The 16,272-nt window shown below is 43.8% G+C and overlaps 1 protein-coding gene across 1 annotated transcript; it reads right to left on the minus strand.

The window, feature by feature from the left end:
* Positions 1-1,741: 1,741 nt before the first annotated feature.
* On the minus strand, positions 1,742-12,906 carry HDAC1 (histone deacetylase 1). Its single transcript, XM_010576018.1, has 13 exons — positions 12,793-12,906; positions 12,243-12,360; positions 9,119-9,193; positions 7,775-7,913; positions 7,013-7,154; positions 5,737-5,829; positions 5,314-5,422; positions 5,047-5,187; positions 4,466-4,574; positions 4,230-4,360; positions 3,319-3,465; positions 3,158-3,206; positions 1,742-2,781 (listed from the first exon to the last, which is right to left on the minus strand). Exons 1-13 carry the CDS (start codon positions 12,865-12,867, stop codon positions 2,754-2,756), a joined length of 1,356 nt encoding a protein of 451 aa, XP_010574320.1. The 5' UTR covers positions 12,868-12,906; the 3' UTR covers positions 1,742-2,753.
* Positions 12,907-16,272: the final 3,366 nt, after the last annotated feature.

The following is a 16,272-nucleotide window of genomic DNA, read 5'->3' on the forward strand; positions in this document are numbered from 1 at the left end:
CATGCGAAACACAGCTGAATTGTGCCCCAGCTGAGATCCAGGGCTCAGTGCATCTGCCAGGGAGCTGCCGTACAGCATCACGGCAGCCATTTTAAGAAACCCTGGAAGAGAGAAGGACTGCAGTTGCACATTGGCATGCGTGATCTGGCAGGGGTAACTTGAATTGTACAGTTGTTTTTGCTCAAGGATGAGAGGATTTTAATTGTCTGCTATGGTGAAAAAGGGTAACTTAAGTTTCCTGGAGTATTATTACAGCAATGAAAGTCAACTGTGCCACGCAAAGCTTTTTCTTAACTACAAAACCAGCAGATTTGGCTTATGAACCTTTTGTGTCCATTTCAGGTGCTATCACCACTCAGTTGCAGAATGAACCTGCTCCTAATTATATTAAAGAAAATTTTTTCACTTGAATCCCAGCCCCTATCTTTTGGATGAAAGTCTCTTCCCCTAACTTACTATTCCTTTTCTAGATTAGCATTGCCTTCAGAGCATCAGCTGCACGAAGTGCTGTAACTCCAAACAAACCGCAAACCCAGTTAGCAGCAGCAATGCTGCTGGATGAGAACCCAGGTGTAATTCAGGAAAGAGACAGAAAAACCACCCCAGTGACCCTTAGTAGAAAAGTTGCGAGCAAACAAAACCCACAGTATTTTGACTTACCTTTTCTGGAGAGAAGGGTCATGAGGAGAAGTTCAAGGCTGTTTTTATAAGACACAGGGGAAAAGCAAAAAAAAAAAAAAGACCAAACCAAACATCTACAAAAGAAACTAAAGCAATCTTTCACATGCAGCACAGAGTAGGTTTCAAATAAAATGCTCTGGTGGATGGCATTTAAACCAACACATCTAGCCCTCTTCCTGAAAGAGGAGGGAAAGTAATTGTGCCTCACCTCACCTTTCTTTCCAAAGCCTTACTACAGCTGTCATTTTTTGTTGTTAGGGCCTACATTACATCACATCATGATCACAACCAAGCTACTGCACCATTTTCCAGCAATGGTTCTGAAAACAAAATGAACTCCCACTCTAACCGAGTGTTTCCTCTCAGCAGAAAGCAGTACAAACTCACACCAACCATAGAAATGTACCAGTTTTATTACAAAGATTCTCAAAATTCAAAATAAAAGCATCTTTAAAAAACCACAATATATTTCCCCCCCAGACACAAAGATACACTGATCTCTCTCGCTTCACATACAAACACTGAAGAGCGGGAGTGACACGTCACTCGGATTCAAAGAGACTAAAAAACTCACGGTGGAAAAGGGAAAAGAAGTATTTAAAAAAATAAAACATTTTAAAAATAACCTGTGTTAAGTTAGCAGCATTATTAGAGTTGAAACCATCAGCAGCGCTCCGTGGGAGGTACAGATCCTCTTATGGACAGAGGAATCCCCCTGAGAAAGGAGAGCAGCGAGTCAAAACTGCCTGCAAAACTTCTGCAAAGCATTTCACCAAAAGCTCATCTAATGATCAGCTGTACAAAACGAGATGCAAAAGAAAGGCCAGTTCTGTTCACAAAAGACCTTTGGGTGTGAGATAATGCATGGGAGTAGGAAAAGGAGTAGTTATAAAAACGTACAGAGCCCCATCTGCTGTTCCCTTATAAAGATAACAGCTCAGACAGCTGATAAAAAGGTTTTCCATATTTACTGGCCTTGAGAGCAAAAGAGAGGAAAGGTTCAATTTGAAAACATTTGTAACTTCACTTCAGAGAAGAGTTTTTCAGCAAGCGACACACATCGACAAGAGGTTTCAGCCAGGCTCTGTTCGGTCTGGCCTTTAGACGAGTTGGGAATTTCTGCAGTGGTTTCAGCCTAGGGGACAGATCAGTACTGAGAAAGCACATTACGGCACATGTAGCCGAGGGCAGAACAAACAGGAAAAGCAAAGCAGGCGGCCAAATGGGCAGTAACTCACTTCCCCCCCAAAAAGGGGCATAGGTATAGAAAAAAAGGTATAAAAATTTCATCCCTTCTCTTACTTGAGATGCATAATGCTGCCACACTAACTGGATCTGCAAGATCTTGGAAAAATGTTAACCACCACATTAGGGTGATTTTCATTTCGCATTTTCCAGATCTGCACCTGCAGGGCTCTTGGGCTGATTCACTAAAGCGCTTTTTAGATTGCTTTTAAGCTGCTTCATCTCTTTCCACAAGTTTGCTGCAGGGAGGTAGCCAACTCTATTCAAGAACTGCACTATTTGACCCTGAGAAGCGGCACCAGCTTGCAGTTACTTGCCATGGTGGAATCAAACTGAAGACCAAAGGAATAGTCTCTCACAGGCTTCACTTGGGAACTCGTATTCTCCCACAAAAAAAAAAAAAAAAAAAAAAAGAGAGAGAGAAAAGAAAATTGATGGCCATCTTTCCACCTAACCTGAAATGCAGATACTACTTCTACTTAAATTATTCTTTTCCAAGGGTGGTTATTTCAGAGGAGAGAGTAAAGAAAGGAAGTGATTTTTTTTTTTTTTTAAAGACACACTAAGGAGGCAGTGGAAGGCAAGAGTGAAACTTCCCAGTCACCAAATCTGGGCAGTGCAGGTCTGTCTACTCCACAGAATCCTCCCTATCTGCTCCCAGCGGAGTGCAGCAAGGAATAATTTACAGTTCTCAAGTCATTTATATATTTATATAGAAATATATACAGAAACATATATAAAATATAAATCCTGTGGAATGGGAGGCAACCAGAGAAGCTAACCTACGACAACTACACACTGACAGGTACTGTCCAGCTGCAGCCATCTTAGGTGGATTTTGTCTCTTCCTTCACCCTGTGGAAGCAAGCAGTGAAGAATTTGGTTTTAACAAGCAACTTGGGCTGTGCCCAAGCTTTAACAAGAAGCCAGTTGCAACCTTAAAAATGCTGCTTATACGGCCCGTCTTCACCTAAAACTTGTAACATGTTACTGAATGAAGACACCATATTTTTAAGCCCTTTTCCCTGAAGGCTCTCACAGCACTTTATCAGGTGTGCTGTTCTACACATGCAAACTTCTTCCCATTAAGAGCCCATGACAAAGCCATCCAAACTACCACATCTCTCCTTCAACCCCTCAACTAGTGCAACATCCCACCGGGGGCACGGGTAGGTGCTCAAGGAAGTACAGGCACAGCCATTTAATCACCATGCCAGGAGACAGGGCTCACCCTTTGGGTTCTGCTTTCTCCTCTTTTGCTTTTTCCTCTTCTTTCTCATCTAGGAGAAAAAAAAAAAAAAAAAAAGACACGCAGTAGTACAGTAGGAAAGTACATGCCAGGCAAAGTTCCACAGAGCTGAGAGGGTTTTTAGTCCTAGCTCTCATGCATACCTTTCTTCTCCTCTTCCTCCTTTTCCTCTTCTGTTTTCACACGCTTAGCTTTCTTAAAGTTGGCAACATTTTTGCGCCCTCCTTCCCCTTCATCTTCAGAGTCAGAGAATTCTTCATCACAGGATATTCTCTTATCTGAATTGCGGACTGAGTGCAAAGAAGACAAGAGGTTGTTTCAGCAGATTTAGAAGTTGGGAGACACCAAGCACTAACTTCTCCAAGTACGTCTACACAGCGGAAAGAATTAACGAGCCTACGTAAGTCAGAATTAGGCCACGATAAAAACACTGTCTTTCTACCTGCCGTATCTTTTAACTCACCACTCCTAACTGCTCATGCCTAAGATCCAAGATCACATGTACAACTTGGATTAGGTACAGTGTGATGTCTAGACTTGACAGCATAAGCAGGTTAACCAACCTCACACTGAGAAAATCTGTCTGCCAGATCTAAAGGCCATCAGCCAATCTGGATATAAACTAGCATTTTCACTGTGGAAGACAACTTCTGGGATCAAACCTGACAGTCTCCCAGAAAGTATTCTGTCATAGCACCTACATCACAGGAACTGTTTAAATTCTCACATTAAAGCATAGGTTCTCCCATTATGGAAATCATCTGGCAAAAGTGCCGTTTCTCCAAAGGAAAAGAAATCTATCAGCCCTGCAATGCCTAGCATCATTGCTTTATCTTACAAAATCAATCAGGAAGGTGGGAACAGATTCAAATTGAAGGACTCCAGAATAGAGATTTACCTAAATCACATATCCTCCTCTCTTTACTAAGGTAGCTCAGTTTAGAGCCTGCATGTTTCTCCAGCTAACTGATCCTGTTCAGCTTTGGCACCCACAGGCTCTGAACAGTATGCTTCCCAGCCAGGCAATGCAACTATGCCAGAGACAAGCACATACTTGAAATGCGTTTCTCAGGATCTTCCTCCTCTTCATCTCCACTGTCTTCCTGAACAGCATCCTCAGGAATTGGCTGCATCTGGACACCAGGGGCATGAGGCAGCATGCGCAGATTCTCAAAGAGACGCTGCCTAGAGCCAGCCAGGAAAGGAACACCTCCGTCAGCAAGATGCCACCCACGGCTGCGAAGCCCCCAGTAGAAGGTGTCAGTCTCGCAAAGAGGAACAAACACTTACTTGATCTTCTCAAGATACTCATTGGTATTCTGGTTAGTCATGTTCGAGGGACTGATGTGGAGCTTAAAGTCTGGTCCAAAGTACTCAAAATAGTCATTATACGGAAGTTCTGCAGGCAATTTAAAAAGGAATAAACACCAAATTACCACTGGATGGGTGACGAAATACCACAAACACATTGTACTTCTACAGAAAAGCACAACTGCATTTACCTAGGCATGGGGCTCTCCTAGCCCAAATTCAGATGAAAGCAGACAAATTAGCAACAGTGCAGTCAAAGCTTACTTGGCAGTTAAACACTATCAGTGCACACAAAAGTTTTCAGAAGGTCATCTCATTTCAGTAAGTCAGCAAGGCTGCTGGGTACCTTTTGCTGGAGGGGAGAGCTACAGGACTAGAATGCAAACAAGAACAGCTACTGCAAATCAGGGAATCCAAAAGCTCTTCCACAGTAATAATCAAGAGCTAATGAATCATCTTAGGGTTGCTACCTCTCCCACAGCAACATCATTTCCCTGACCTCTGTTTCTAGAGTGTCATTGTCCCTTAGTCTTGCTTCAAAGGCTCCAGGGGAGAATTACCATTGGGAATTTCAGTGTCCAAAGCCACAGCAGTCTCATAGGTCCAGCATCTAGCCACGTTGCGGATCGTATAGCCACCTCCTCCCAGCATCAGCATAGGCAAATTAAAACTTTTTACAAACTCCACACACTTGGCATGACCTGCAGCAAAAACAGTGGGGGAAAAGGTCATAGCCTCATGGCAGAAGAGGAACAAACTTTTCAATGAAATCTAATTATATCAGTTATGCCTGTTCAACACAGGCACTGTACAGTAGGTACTCTTACCTTTGATGGTCAGATTAAAACAACCCAGCCTGTCCCCTGACAGAGAATCTGACCCACACTGCAAGACAACTGCGCTAGGCTGGAACGTCTCCATCACTTTAGATATCACCTAAACAAGAAACCCGTTGTTACACACTCTCCACAGGACAGTGTCACAGCAACACAGTAATGTCCATGTCAGCAAGTGACATGAAGACATCCCTAGTGTTCCCACAGCTGCTGACTCCCCTATATTGGTAACACTGAGGCTCTTGCGAAGAGAAGCTTACTGACGACAGGCTACAATTGTTAGGGAGGAATACAGCCCCTGAAGAATCTTTTCACGGAAGACTGAATCAATCTCCCCAAAGAACGGCTCCATGAGCCACCCAGTGACAAAGTATGATCCACAAAGAATCACTCAGCAAAGATGTCTTCACTTACCGGCTTGAATATTGCTTCATAGGACTCATCATCAATTCCGTCCCGGAGAGGATAGTTGACAGCATAGTACTTGCCTTTGCCTGCACCAATATCCTATTAGAGTGAAAGACAGGAGAGACCACAAGTCACCAGAGAACCAACTGCAACACATAAATTGTGCTGCAAATTAGGAAGGAAGTCTGGGATTCCATCAGTGTAATCCAGATGTAAGCCTAGGCTCTCACAGACAAATACTGTCCTGGCAGAAGGCAGCAAGAGTCAGCTGACTCTAACAGCAGCTTATTTGGCATAATTGGGTGCATTCGGCCCTCAGTGTTCAGAGAAGAAAAATCTACTGCTACATGTTGCTCTGAGCGCACAGGCTCTCATTTCACTGGCAAAAGCCACTTTCTAACACAGCAGTAAAACTGGCAGCCAAAATTCTAGTTCCAAACCTGTACACTGCAGAGATGCACAGCTCAACATACCAGTTTGGGCTGACCGTGCAGTCTAGTAACTGAAGGAATCTACTTTTACTTTAAAATAATATATATATTTTTACATTTCCATTATCTCTCTCACACCCAAGTGTTTGTTTTCTTAAAAATAGTTATTTCCTTTATGGTACAGAGTGGCTGCACCAGGGAAGAACGCTGCAGCTGCACACAAGTTCACATCACCAGCACCAAACTCTGGGCAGGGCTGAAAAAATACAAGTCACAATTGGAAGACAAGAGAATTTAGATCAGAAAAATGTAATTCCACTAAAAAGGTAAAGAACCTTTCATCCCCGAGAACAGCATTTTGGCAATGTCAGCAGTCACAAAGTGAACCACACCTGTATCTAACCTGAAAGAGTGCCACAGTTAACACCACAATTCATTAATATGCAGAACTGACTCACAGGAGGAAATGCCACCAAGATAAACCAACACACACAGAAGTACTCCCTCATAAACTTTCACCCAAAAGCCTGTGTGACCAAGCTTAGTTTGCAAGTAGCTAGAGATGACCAACATGCCATCTTCAGAGTCACTTTTCTGAGCATAATCCCACCAGAAGGCTGCTAAGAGACTGATATCAAAGCCTTGGTTTTATTACTATACAGGATCACAGGAACAAGCACCCACCCCAAGAGCTGAGCCAGCTGCCTCACACCTTTGCCCTCAGAAAAAGGATGCCACTTTGAGAGCAGAAAACCCCAGGAGAGCAGTGATTTTAGTTAAATTAGTATGACAGCAAACAGATGGAAAAGACCAAATTTCAGAGTAATTTTCTGCTAAGCCTTCATTCTCACCCGTAGGTCCCCTGTTCCTGGGAAGTATTCTCCGTACTTATGAAAGGACACGGTCATGACACGGTCTGTGGTATAAAAGGCTTCCTCCACACCATCTCCATGGTGAATATCAATGTCAATATACAGCACTCTCTGGTGATACCTAGGATCAGAAAGGAGTCAAAATACTGCATTTCTTCAGACCAGAAACTGCCTTCGCCTGCAGAGCAAATGGGAGGAGAACAAGGAATTTGGTGCTAAGCCCCAGGCTGCACAGCTACCGGGCAGCTCTCTCACCAGAGTCTACAAGCAAAAGTGCAGCAGAGAACAGACATGTGCCTTGGTCAGCAGCAGAAAAGAACCACAGAGGAAAATAAAGTGGCTTTTGCTGCTGCAACTGATCTTTGAAGGCAGACTCAACTCAGTTTATTCAGATTCAACCAACAGACTGCATTTTTATGTCCTAGCCTCCCATTGAGGTTTGCCTTGAGCCAAAAGCTGTCACATATTACAGCTGTGCCCCCTTTTCCAGCGTGGGTGGTAGAGAGAAGGACCTAAGAGCAACCACACAATGCTCCAAGCCTTCTGCCTCCTGCATAGTGCCACCTTTAGACATACCCCTTCGGGAGAGAGGGCACCACAAAGATAGCTGATTAAGCCCTCCTGGAAAAAACACAGCTAAAAAAAAGCAACAAAAAGAAAAGACTAGGGAGAAAGCACTAAGGACTGAGAGGAAATGCAGCAGAAAGAACAAACAAAAGCGGTAAATAGTACTGCCCGTACTTTAGGAGCTCCAAGATAGCTAAGACGATATCGTTAACGTAACAGAAGCCAGAAGCCTCTGACTTCTTAGCGTGGTGAAGGCCTCCTGCCCAGTTCACAGCAATATCTGTCTGTTGCTTGTTCAGCTTCACAGCACTGGCTGTTGGGAGAAGAATTACAAAATGTTAGCACAAGAGCAAAGGCCCCATGACAGAGACTGAGGGGTAAAGTACTGGTCCCTTACGATCACATCATTGCTTATGTGTGCGTTTGGGTACTTTACAAAGCACAAGCCCAAGGGTTTAACACTGGATGTCTCAACAAACTAACAAGAGGCAAGGGAAGAGAAATGCAGGCTCTGTTTTGCCTGCACACACTTTCCACTGCTTCCCACTTTTGCCTCAGAGCATGAAATCTGCACAAACAAGTCCACAGCAGTCTAGCTGGGGTCACAGTTGAAGACAGTCTAGATTTCTCAGTGTCCTGAACAAAAGATTTTAATGAAAGGTTTTATCCAACGTATATTTAGGTCATTCACTGAATATGCATTCAGGCAAAGGAAGTTCTCTTCCCCCAGCCCCTTCATAAACTTTCTGCAAATTCTGCAAGTCTCCTGGGATCAAAACAAATGATATATTCTGTGGAATCAACAGCCGTGGGACCAGAGAGCATAGAGCTACTTCAAAAAATGCTGCAGTCAGTACTTGTATGTACTGCTGAACTACGTTACAGGAAATAAAGACTTCTAGATGTCATTGTGGGAGTAGCAGCCACAAAGCTTTAACGCCTGTGTACCCTAACACAGTTCCGCAATACCAGTCTTTCTGCAACAAAGTATTTGAAAATAGTGAAAGCATTTAAAATGTTCCAGCTTTCAGGGAGCTTACTGAAACCTTTCAGGTTCTATTTTGCCTCATGTCCAGAGACAGTGGCTTTTTGTTAAAAACAACAGATAAAGTAACCCTTTTCTTTCCTTTCCAGGTTACGCCTGCCCGCAGCAAGGTTTTTACAACTTTTTTTTCTGTAAAGCTCACGTTGATTTTTTTTATTAAACCCCTGTTGCTGCTGCGGTTTTGTTTTAACTATCACTGGCAATGTTGTTATACCACTTACAGAGGCCTTCACATATTCAGCAAAGTAACCCCGACTAGTGAAGATATGCTTAACAAATGTAGAGGGATCTGTCAATATGCAAGGCTTGAACCCTCACATGGGAAGAAATCTGGATCTAATTATTAAGGAAATCAGAAATAGGTTCACAGGGCTTCCCCACCACCACCTACAACAATTTATTTCCTAGACAGAACTACATTACACACATCTGCTTAAGAGAAAAAGAAAAGAACATACGACTTGTGAGCTTACCAACTGAGCCTCCAGCAGAGAGCTGACAAAACTCAAACAACCCATCAAACACAGGGCAGTCTTCCCCAACATTAACTTGAAAAGAATACAACAGAGTTTGTAAGACAAAACTACAAATAAATGGCAAAGCTTATACCACCAGTCTGATTTAAAAAGCTAACCAGATAAGCGATCAAAAGTTTTAAACACCAAAATACCATGCAGAAATAATAAAACATTAAGGTAATCAATCTGAGGATTGCCTGATGAGGCAAAAAGGTTGTTGCTGTAGGGAAGATGCTCCTGACTTGTAAGAAAACAGGAAAGCAGGTCCCAGGAGCTCTGGCGAAAGCGGCACGCCATCTACCGGGGTGCGCTACAAGGGATCCCGAAACCAGTCAATCGTGTCGGAAAATGAGTGGGCAGAGAGGAGATGCTATCAGAGCTGTGTAATACCGATACACGTCCTCAGCAGCAACTCAAGTGGCGCTCGTTGACGTAGCACATTGACAGTATTCTGCTCTGCTCCAGCAGCACATGCTGGTCACCACAAGCACACGCAGGCTGTGCAAAATGGGGGCCAGCACCCCTCACTACCCCACATGGGCCACACTGCAGCCCTGCTGCCTGGACACTGTGCCTTCTGAGGGGGAACATTGCTGTTTCTGACTACAGAGCTGACATCGAGCTCCATTACACAACCCCACAGCAAGTGGGAAAGGTTTTTGCTTCTGTTTCCTGCTGTATTGTTGACGAGGAGTTCAGAAAGCAAACAGTGCCAGTGCTGCAGGAGAAAGTGGGGAGATGGTAGAGAGTGGCGCATACTGGACCAGAAGTTTACATCTACATCTGTTTTGTTACACTTTGTACATTCCTTTTACTTCACATTGGACAGTCAGTTTTTAAGTTCTCAGCAGTACTGTAGTTTCGGCCTGGATAAATTTCTACTGTAAACTGTTCCACAATTACAAATAAAAACAGTAACAAAAGACTTGTATTGAATCTAGATTTTGCAAGATTTGGTTTAACAAACAAACAAACAAAAATCTGTATTTTTGTAACAACATCTGTAGAATGTTTACTCGTGTGCTTAATGAGAAAGGCACAAACAGCACAGTTCTTGCAGCATTAGAAACTCGTCAGCGCACAGTCTTCACAAAGACTGTGTGATAAGGGAGTTTGAATGGTCCCAGTTCGGGACAGGGATCTCTGAGAAGGACAATACCCATCAGGAGACCCAGAAGGAAGCAATTGTTCCCACTTTCCAATTGTTTCAGCAGGGCATGGCAACTGGCGGAGTTTGAATAATCAACTCAAAGAGGTGGTGGGAAGCTTTCCCTGTTAAGCGAGGAGAATTTAAGTCATCAATTTCTGCATGCTTCCCATTTCAACAAATTAAATTTCTTGCCCTTTAGGTTATAGAGTAGTCCTCCCAAGCCCTCAGGCAGGCAACACGGCATTAGCAGAATGAAATTAGAGACCGTTCATTACCTTTACTCCCCCTCAGAACTTTGTGGGCAGCTCTGACGGTATTTGAGGGCATCCCTCTGCTATACCTGTCAAAGGCAGGAGCTGCTGGGTAAACAGGAGCCACTTGGGCTTTTTCCCACTGGGAGAGTCAAAGCAGCTAGGACTACTAAGGAGGGATATTAATAATAGGGGTCAATCACTTGACTATAGGCATAAAGCTCTGGTGGAAGATGAGAGGCAGATGCTCCTTCTTCCTTGCAGTGGGTGAGGAGCTTCCTATCTGGGAGAGTGCAACCAGAGAGAGCCCAGCATTAAAGGTGGATACATTCTTATGGAAATCGTAGCAGCTATCCTTCCCTCAAAAGAAAAGCTGAAGCACCAGGCAGGCTATGAAGACCTGCCACTGTACTTGGGAGCGGTGACCTTGTCTCCTATATCCCTAACCTCTGTTCTGAGCCTCCTGTGCTAGTTCTCTAGCTACACAGAGGCCACTATTTTGCAGGTCTCATTGAAGAAAAGCTCTGTCCTCCGCATATTTAAGATTCATTTTCATATTTTCGCCTCCTTCAGGTAAAAATAGTTCTGTGGAAGTACAGTACAGAAAATGTTGACTACCAGAGAAAGCAGAGTGGGTGTTTATGAGCTGTATATGCTTCAGGGGTAAACAGTTCAGTTTGTGTAAATATGGACTTTGGTACACGTCATTTGGTGTACTAAGGCATATCATTTACTGTAGGAAGTCTTTCAACATATATTACTCATGAACCATATTTACCATTCCTCTTATGTGCTTGTGCCTTAACATCTGTCCCCTTCAGCTCATACCAGATTTCCAAGTGCCTCTACTTCGCACTCCAGACCCATATTTCTTCTAAATTGGAGATTACACTTACTCCACATAAATGAACCCCATGGGCTAACAACTTTTTTCTGCTCTCGAGGATTGCAGTGTGCAAGACCAAAATACTGTTTAAATGAGCCTTGAGCCTTCCCCACTATTTGTCTATACTTGCTAGAAATCTAGTTTGCCGCAGTCATTGCCAAAGAACATCAACTCAGAGTTGCAGAGAGACCAAAAAAAAGTTTTCTGTAACATTGAAGTCATTAAAGAGCCCTTCTGCAGACTGTAGAGGTTAGAGCAAGAGATTAGCTCACAAAATAAACCTTTCTAACACAAAGTGGACAGGTATTATCGTGCATCTCAACCCTTCCCCACTTCCAAACAGCCATTGCCCTGAAAAAAACCTTCAGAGTTACTGCAGATTTTGGACACAATTGATGAGTTGGGGTTTGTTTGTTTGTTTTAAATATACAACCCTTTCCCACCTCAATACCTCTGGTTAAAGATAAGCAATAACACAAAATACATGCAGCTCAAAAATGGAGTAGTTCAGTCATCTCCAAACCAGAAAGGTTTCCACCAAAACACAAGACCAAAAAAAGACAGCCAGGTCAAAGGGTTTTTCCTCAGCTCTTTCAGCATATTGGCTTGAGAGAGGGACCCATTTTTAAAATGCTTGATTTACCGGAAAAATAAAAAACAAAGTCAGAAGAAAGACAATTATCCATGGTTCTTCCTACTCTTTTTATCACAAACCTCTGAAGCTGGCCTAGGATTCCCAGAACCACAAATTTTAACATTGGCAGGAACTACAGCACTACACGCATAGCTTACATCTTTGCATCTGCTTGCTGTACTCAGACATGTTATCTGGGCGAATAGATCTCAGAAATTTTATGTAGTCATCACTGTGGTACTTGGTCATTTCTTCTGCATTTGCCTTGTGAGGGCGCTGCAAGGACAAAAAAAGAGCAAGGCTTGTTTTGAAATCTGTCTCTCCCTAATTCCCATTTCCAATCTCAGATTTACACCCAGGAACAGCAAAAAACTCAAAACAGCAGCATTAAACATGAGAAACTTATTCTCAAAGGCAAGAATGCCACTACCGGAAACTGGAATGTATTACATATCTAGACAAAGAAAATATTGAAGTTACAGGGAGAAGAGCAAATTCTCCAGTCTCCAAAGCTTATTTGAAGCAAAGAACATCCCACCACAAGCAATCAGAAGAAAGCAGAAATACATCAGCACAACTGTTTGGTTTTTTTTCTCCTCTTTGGCTCATCAACAGAGAACTTCTGCATCTGGAGCATCAAAATTAAAACCTGACATGTGACTAAGATCTTTCATATATATTTCTCTTCATGACCAGCCCTACACTTACATATATCTCCATCTTCCTGTAGAGGCCATAGTTCAGCAGCAGGTTGTGGGTCATCCGGATCCTGTGGGGTTTCATTGGATGTCCTTGGCCATAATAGTAGTTTCCAACATCACCTGGGAGCAGAAAGGATTTTGTTACACCAGAGAAAACTATTAATTCCTTCAAACAGAGTCACAGCCAATCCACAAAAGCCATTGGGTCATCTGTCATTTTATTTGTCCTTCAGCAGTGCATCTGTTCACAGGGGATAGGGTCTCTCATCTTGTTCACACAGCTATCTCCATGGATTCAGAAAAGTTCATCCCCGACTCAAATAAGACAGATATTTGGAAATCAGGATATGTCCAGACAAGGAATTTTTTAATGCCAGTTCTGGGGAAGCCAATCCAGGTAGAGTCTGAGCAACTAACATCACACTGCACAAGAGGAGGGAGCTCCAGCTTTCTTGGACAGGAGGAGCTTTGGGCACCACATCTGTGTGTCCTCACTCAGCAAATGACAGCTCTCCAATGTCCTCTCCAGGCAGTTCAGGTCCACAGTGATATCTCACCTTTACAGAGCTCACACATTTCACCAAGAAATGCAACCGCACTCTGAGCAGAAACCCGCACGCCAAGAGGCATGCAAGTTTAATCCCAGCTCAAACAATGACTCATCAGATGGAGCACGTAGCCTCTTTGCCTCAGTTTCTTACTATTTAACTAACAGAAACAAGATACAAAGCAGCTAATTCTGTCAATAAGCAAACACCAGCACAGCTGTAGTTTTACAGCTTCTCATTTTCACCCTTTATTATTGCTTGAAATCCTTCAGAAGAATCCCAGTCCCTACCAACCACATACCCACACAGATGCACCTGACGAGCTATCCTATGGGCACCAGCGTTAATGAAGTTACCTTCCTGCAAATATATCCCACAGGTCATCTCCCCATGTGGATTTTTTCCTACCAAAAAAAAGCTGAGCTCATGCTGCACTCTCCCACAGTAGGCACAGCTAACTGTCCTCTCCCAGAGTACTTATTTCCATGACACTTACAGAAATTTAACTTTCAGATTTCTGCCTCCTGCCTGATTTGGCTGTGAGACGCACAGACTCCAAAGTTGCCAAGAGCAGGAAACACGCAGACAGCCACATGCAGCAGCAGTATCGCGCAAGCCTCATTTTCTTGGGAAACCAGACTAAGTTGTTCATGTAGTTGTACAACTCCCGATCAATTTAGGAAGCAGGACATCCAATCCAGTCTGGCTGGTGACTCAGTTGGGAGTATTAATATTTCATCACCAATCTTAACATTCAGGAGAAACTGCTACTTCCTCACAGCATGCAGCTGTAGTTTTTCCTCCTGTGGACACAGCTCTATTTTCAGTCAAAGTAGATGCAAACAGTGCAAATCCCAAACCCAAACAACACTGCTGCTGGAGTTTACCCGTCCATAGCACTTGGGTGAAATGGGGTGTTCTTTGCACAAAGGTATTTTACTGGGGCAACTATCCCTACAGTAAAATCAGGTTAAATCAAGCTTTGGGGAACTCAGTAAGAGATGCTCAAGACCCTATCTAGAAAATACAAGCACAAAACTACATGAAGCTTTGAAAAATCATCATCATCTTCACCTCAGGCTGTCAGTGAAATGCCCTGGGCAAACCCTGACTTCCAGAGCCTGTTCATGTTCACTCTACTAAACACAACCCACCATGAGTCCTACAGAGCAGCAGACGAGCTTGTCTGCTCATGGATGTCAGTGCAGATTAAGAACGTGTGAACTTAGCAGATACCTCTTCCTGTCTGCTAGGGTTAAGCAAGTCCCTACATAGGGAGCTAATAAAGGAGAAGTTACTGTTCAAGTTCAAACCCTTGCACACACCCTCAGCACCCCTCAGAATTTCCATGAAGGACCCTTACAATACCCAATTACCTTTTCCCCAGCCTCTGCATCCCACCTAGACACTTCCCTGCAGCTCAGGTTCCTTCTCCAGCACAGAATGCCCTCCCACCATCTGAAATGCGTGGCTCAAGGAAGAGACCCACACACCATCTGAAACAGTGCCCAGGGACCTCCCTTCAGGGAATTACTGCACTAGATTGCTCTGCTCTAACCACCCTGCATGGAAAATAAAAGCCCCTGACAAACTGGCCTCCCGCAACTGCAGATTATGCCTTTCCCAACAATAAAAGCACACTTTCACCCTAGGACACGCTGTGGATGTTTGCCAGCCACTCGTAAAAGAGCAGTGGAAAGAAGGCACTAAAACCTCACCACAGAGTAAATTAGCGAGGGCAGCTACAGACAAGAGCATATAACGCTAACTTCATGTAGTTATTGTGCAATAAAGACTACAAGGATAGCATCACTGCTTAGCATTTTCAAACAAAATTACTGGTTATTTCATATTTAAGACATCATCGCGTGCCTTTAAAGATTATAGCTTGTTCACAAACTGACAAGTTTATTTCTGAACATGTTATATTCCAAGGACAGGGATAAGTTTGGACATAGAGACCGTGTTTTTCCAACACCCAGGCTGTGTGCACATGTATGGCATTCTGGCACTCCCTGCAAGCACTCTTCAAGTTTAAACTAGGCATTTTAGGCCCTGGGCTCCATCATCCCCTTGTATATTTTGATATGACGGGTGTTGGGCAGAGATCAATTGTGTGGTGAAACTGGGCTCAGTTTAGCTGCACCCAGAGCTCTAATCCAGACTCCTCCTCGCTCTGCCCTCCCGAAGACACAGGCTGAGTCAGAGACCCCACAGGACTGTCATTGCGGGTTGCAAACGTACCGCTTAGATTTAATTCTCTAGAGAAATGAAAGCCCTCACTATATGCCTGACACATACGGCAGTTTAAAAGTCTGCTTTACTGCTTGAACACTGAGCACATCCCTTTACCAGGAAAAAGTAGCGAGAAAAAGTTTTTATTTGATTTCACAGACTAAAAACCACGATGAAACAGAAAATTGCACAATGCCTTTCACAGAGAGTGATCACAGACTCTATTAAAATGAGCTCGCCCATTACCGAGGCACCAAGCAGCCCCTCCAAAGGGGAGCCAGTTGTGAACATGCAGAGGTGACGCAACTATGATTTCTCTCACGGACTACAGGGTAGAAGTGGGGAAGCCGACAAGATATCCAGCTTGGGATTTGGCCAGCTCTAACACCCCGCTACTTCCCCACCCCAACGGGATGATTATATAGCCTCAAAGCAGTGCCTCCCCAGCCTTGTAACAGAAAAAAAACCCACCAGTCTACAACCCAGCCAAGTTCAGAGCCAGAACTAAACAATGCTCCTAGACACAGGAACTCCCTACAAACAACCATGCAGTCTGTCTGGCTCCTAACGCCTTCGGGTTTGTCCCTTGCTTGACAGCAACACCACTGACCTAAACGGGAGCTTCAAGAGTGCCTCTTCCTCTTAACGTGGCTCAAGGAGGCTTCATCTCCCACAACCCATCCTATCCCCCAGCACGTCCCAGA

This window comes from Haliaeetus leucocephalus, unplaced genomic scaffold (genome assembly GCF_000737465.1).
Source record: "Haliaeetus leucocephalus isolate CR32 unplaced genomic scaffold, Haliaeetus_leucocephalus-4.0 Scaffold517, whole genome shotgun sequence".
NCBI lineage: Eukaryota > Metazoa > Chordata > Aves > Accipitriformes > Accipitridae > Haliaeetus > Haliaeetus leucocephalus.

Excerpts from the sequence above, each read along its gene's own strand:
- HDAC1 (XM_010576018.1), bottom strand. The coding sequence starts at position 12,867 with ATGAAACCCCACAGGATCCGGATGACCCACAACCTGCTGCTGAACTAT. Across the intron at positions 5,830-7,012 it reads CAGGAACAGGGGACCTACGG|GATATTGGTGCAGGCAAAGG; the intron begins GTGAGAATGAAG and ends TCACTCTAATAG. Across the intron at positions 4,575-5,046 it reads GGACACTGAAATTCCCAATG|AACTTCCGTATAATGACTAT; the intron begins GTAATTCTCCCC and ends AATTGCCTGCAG.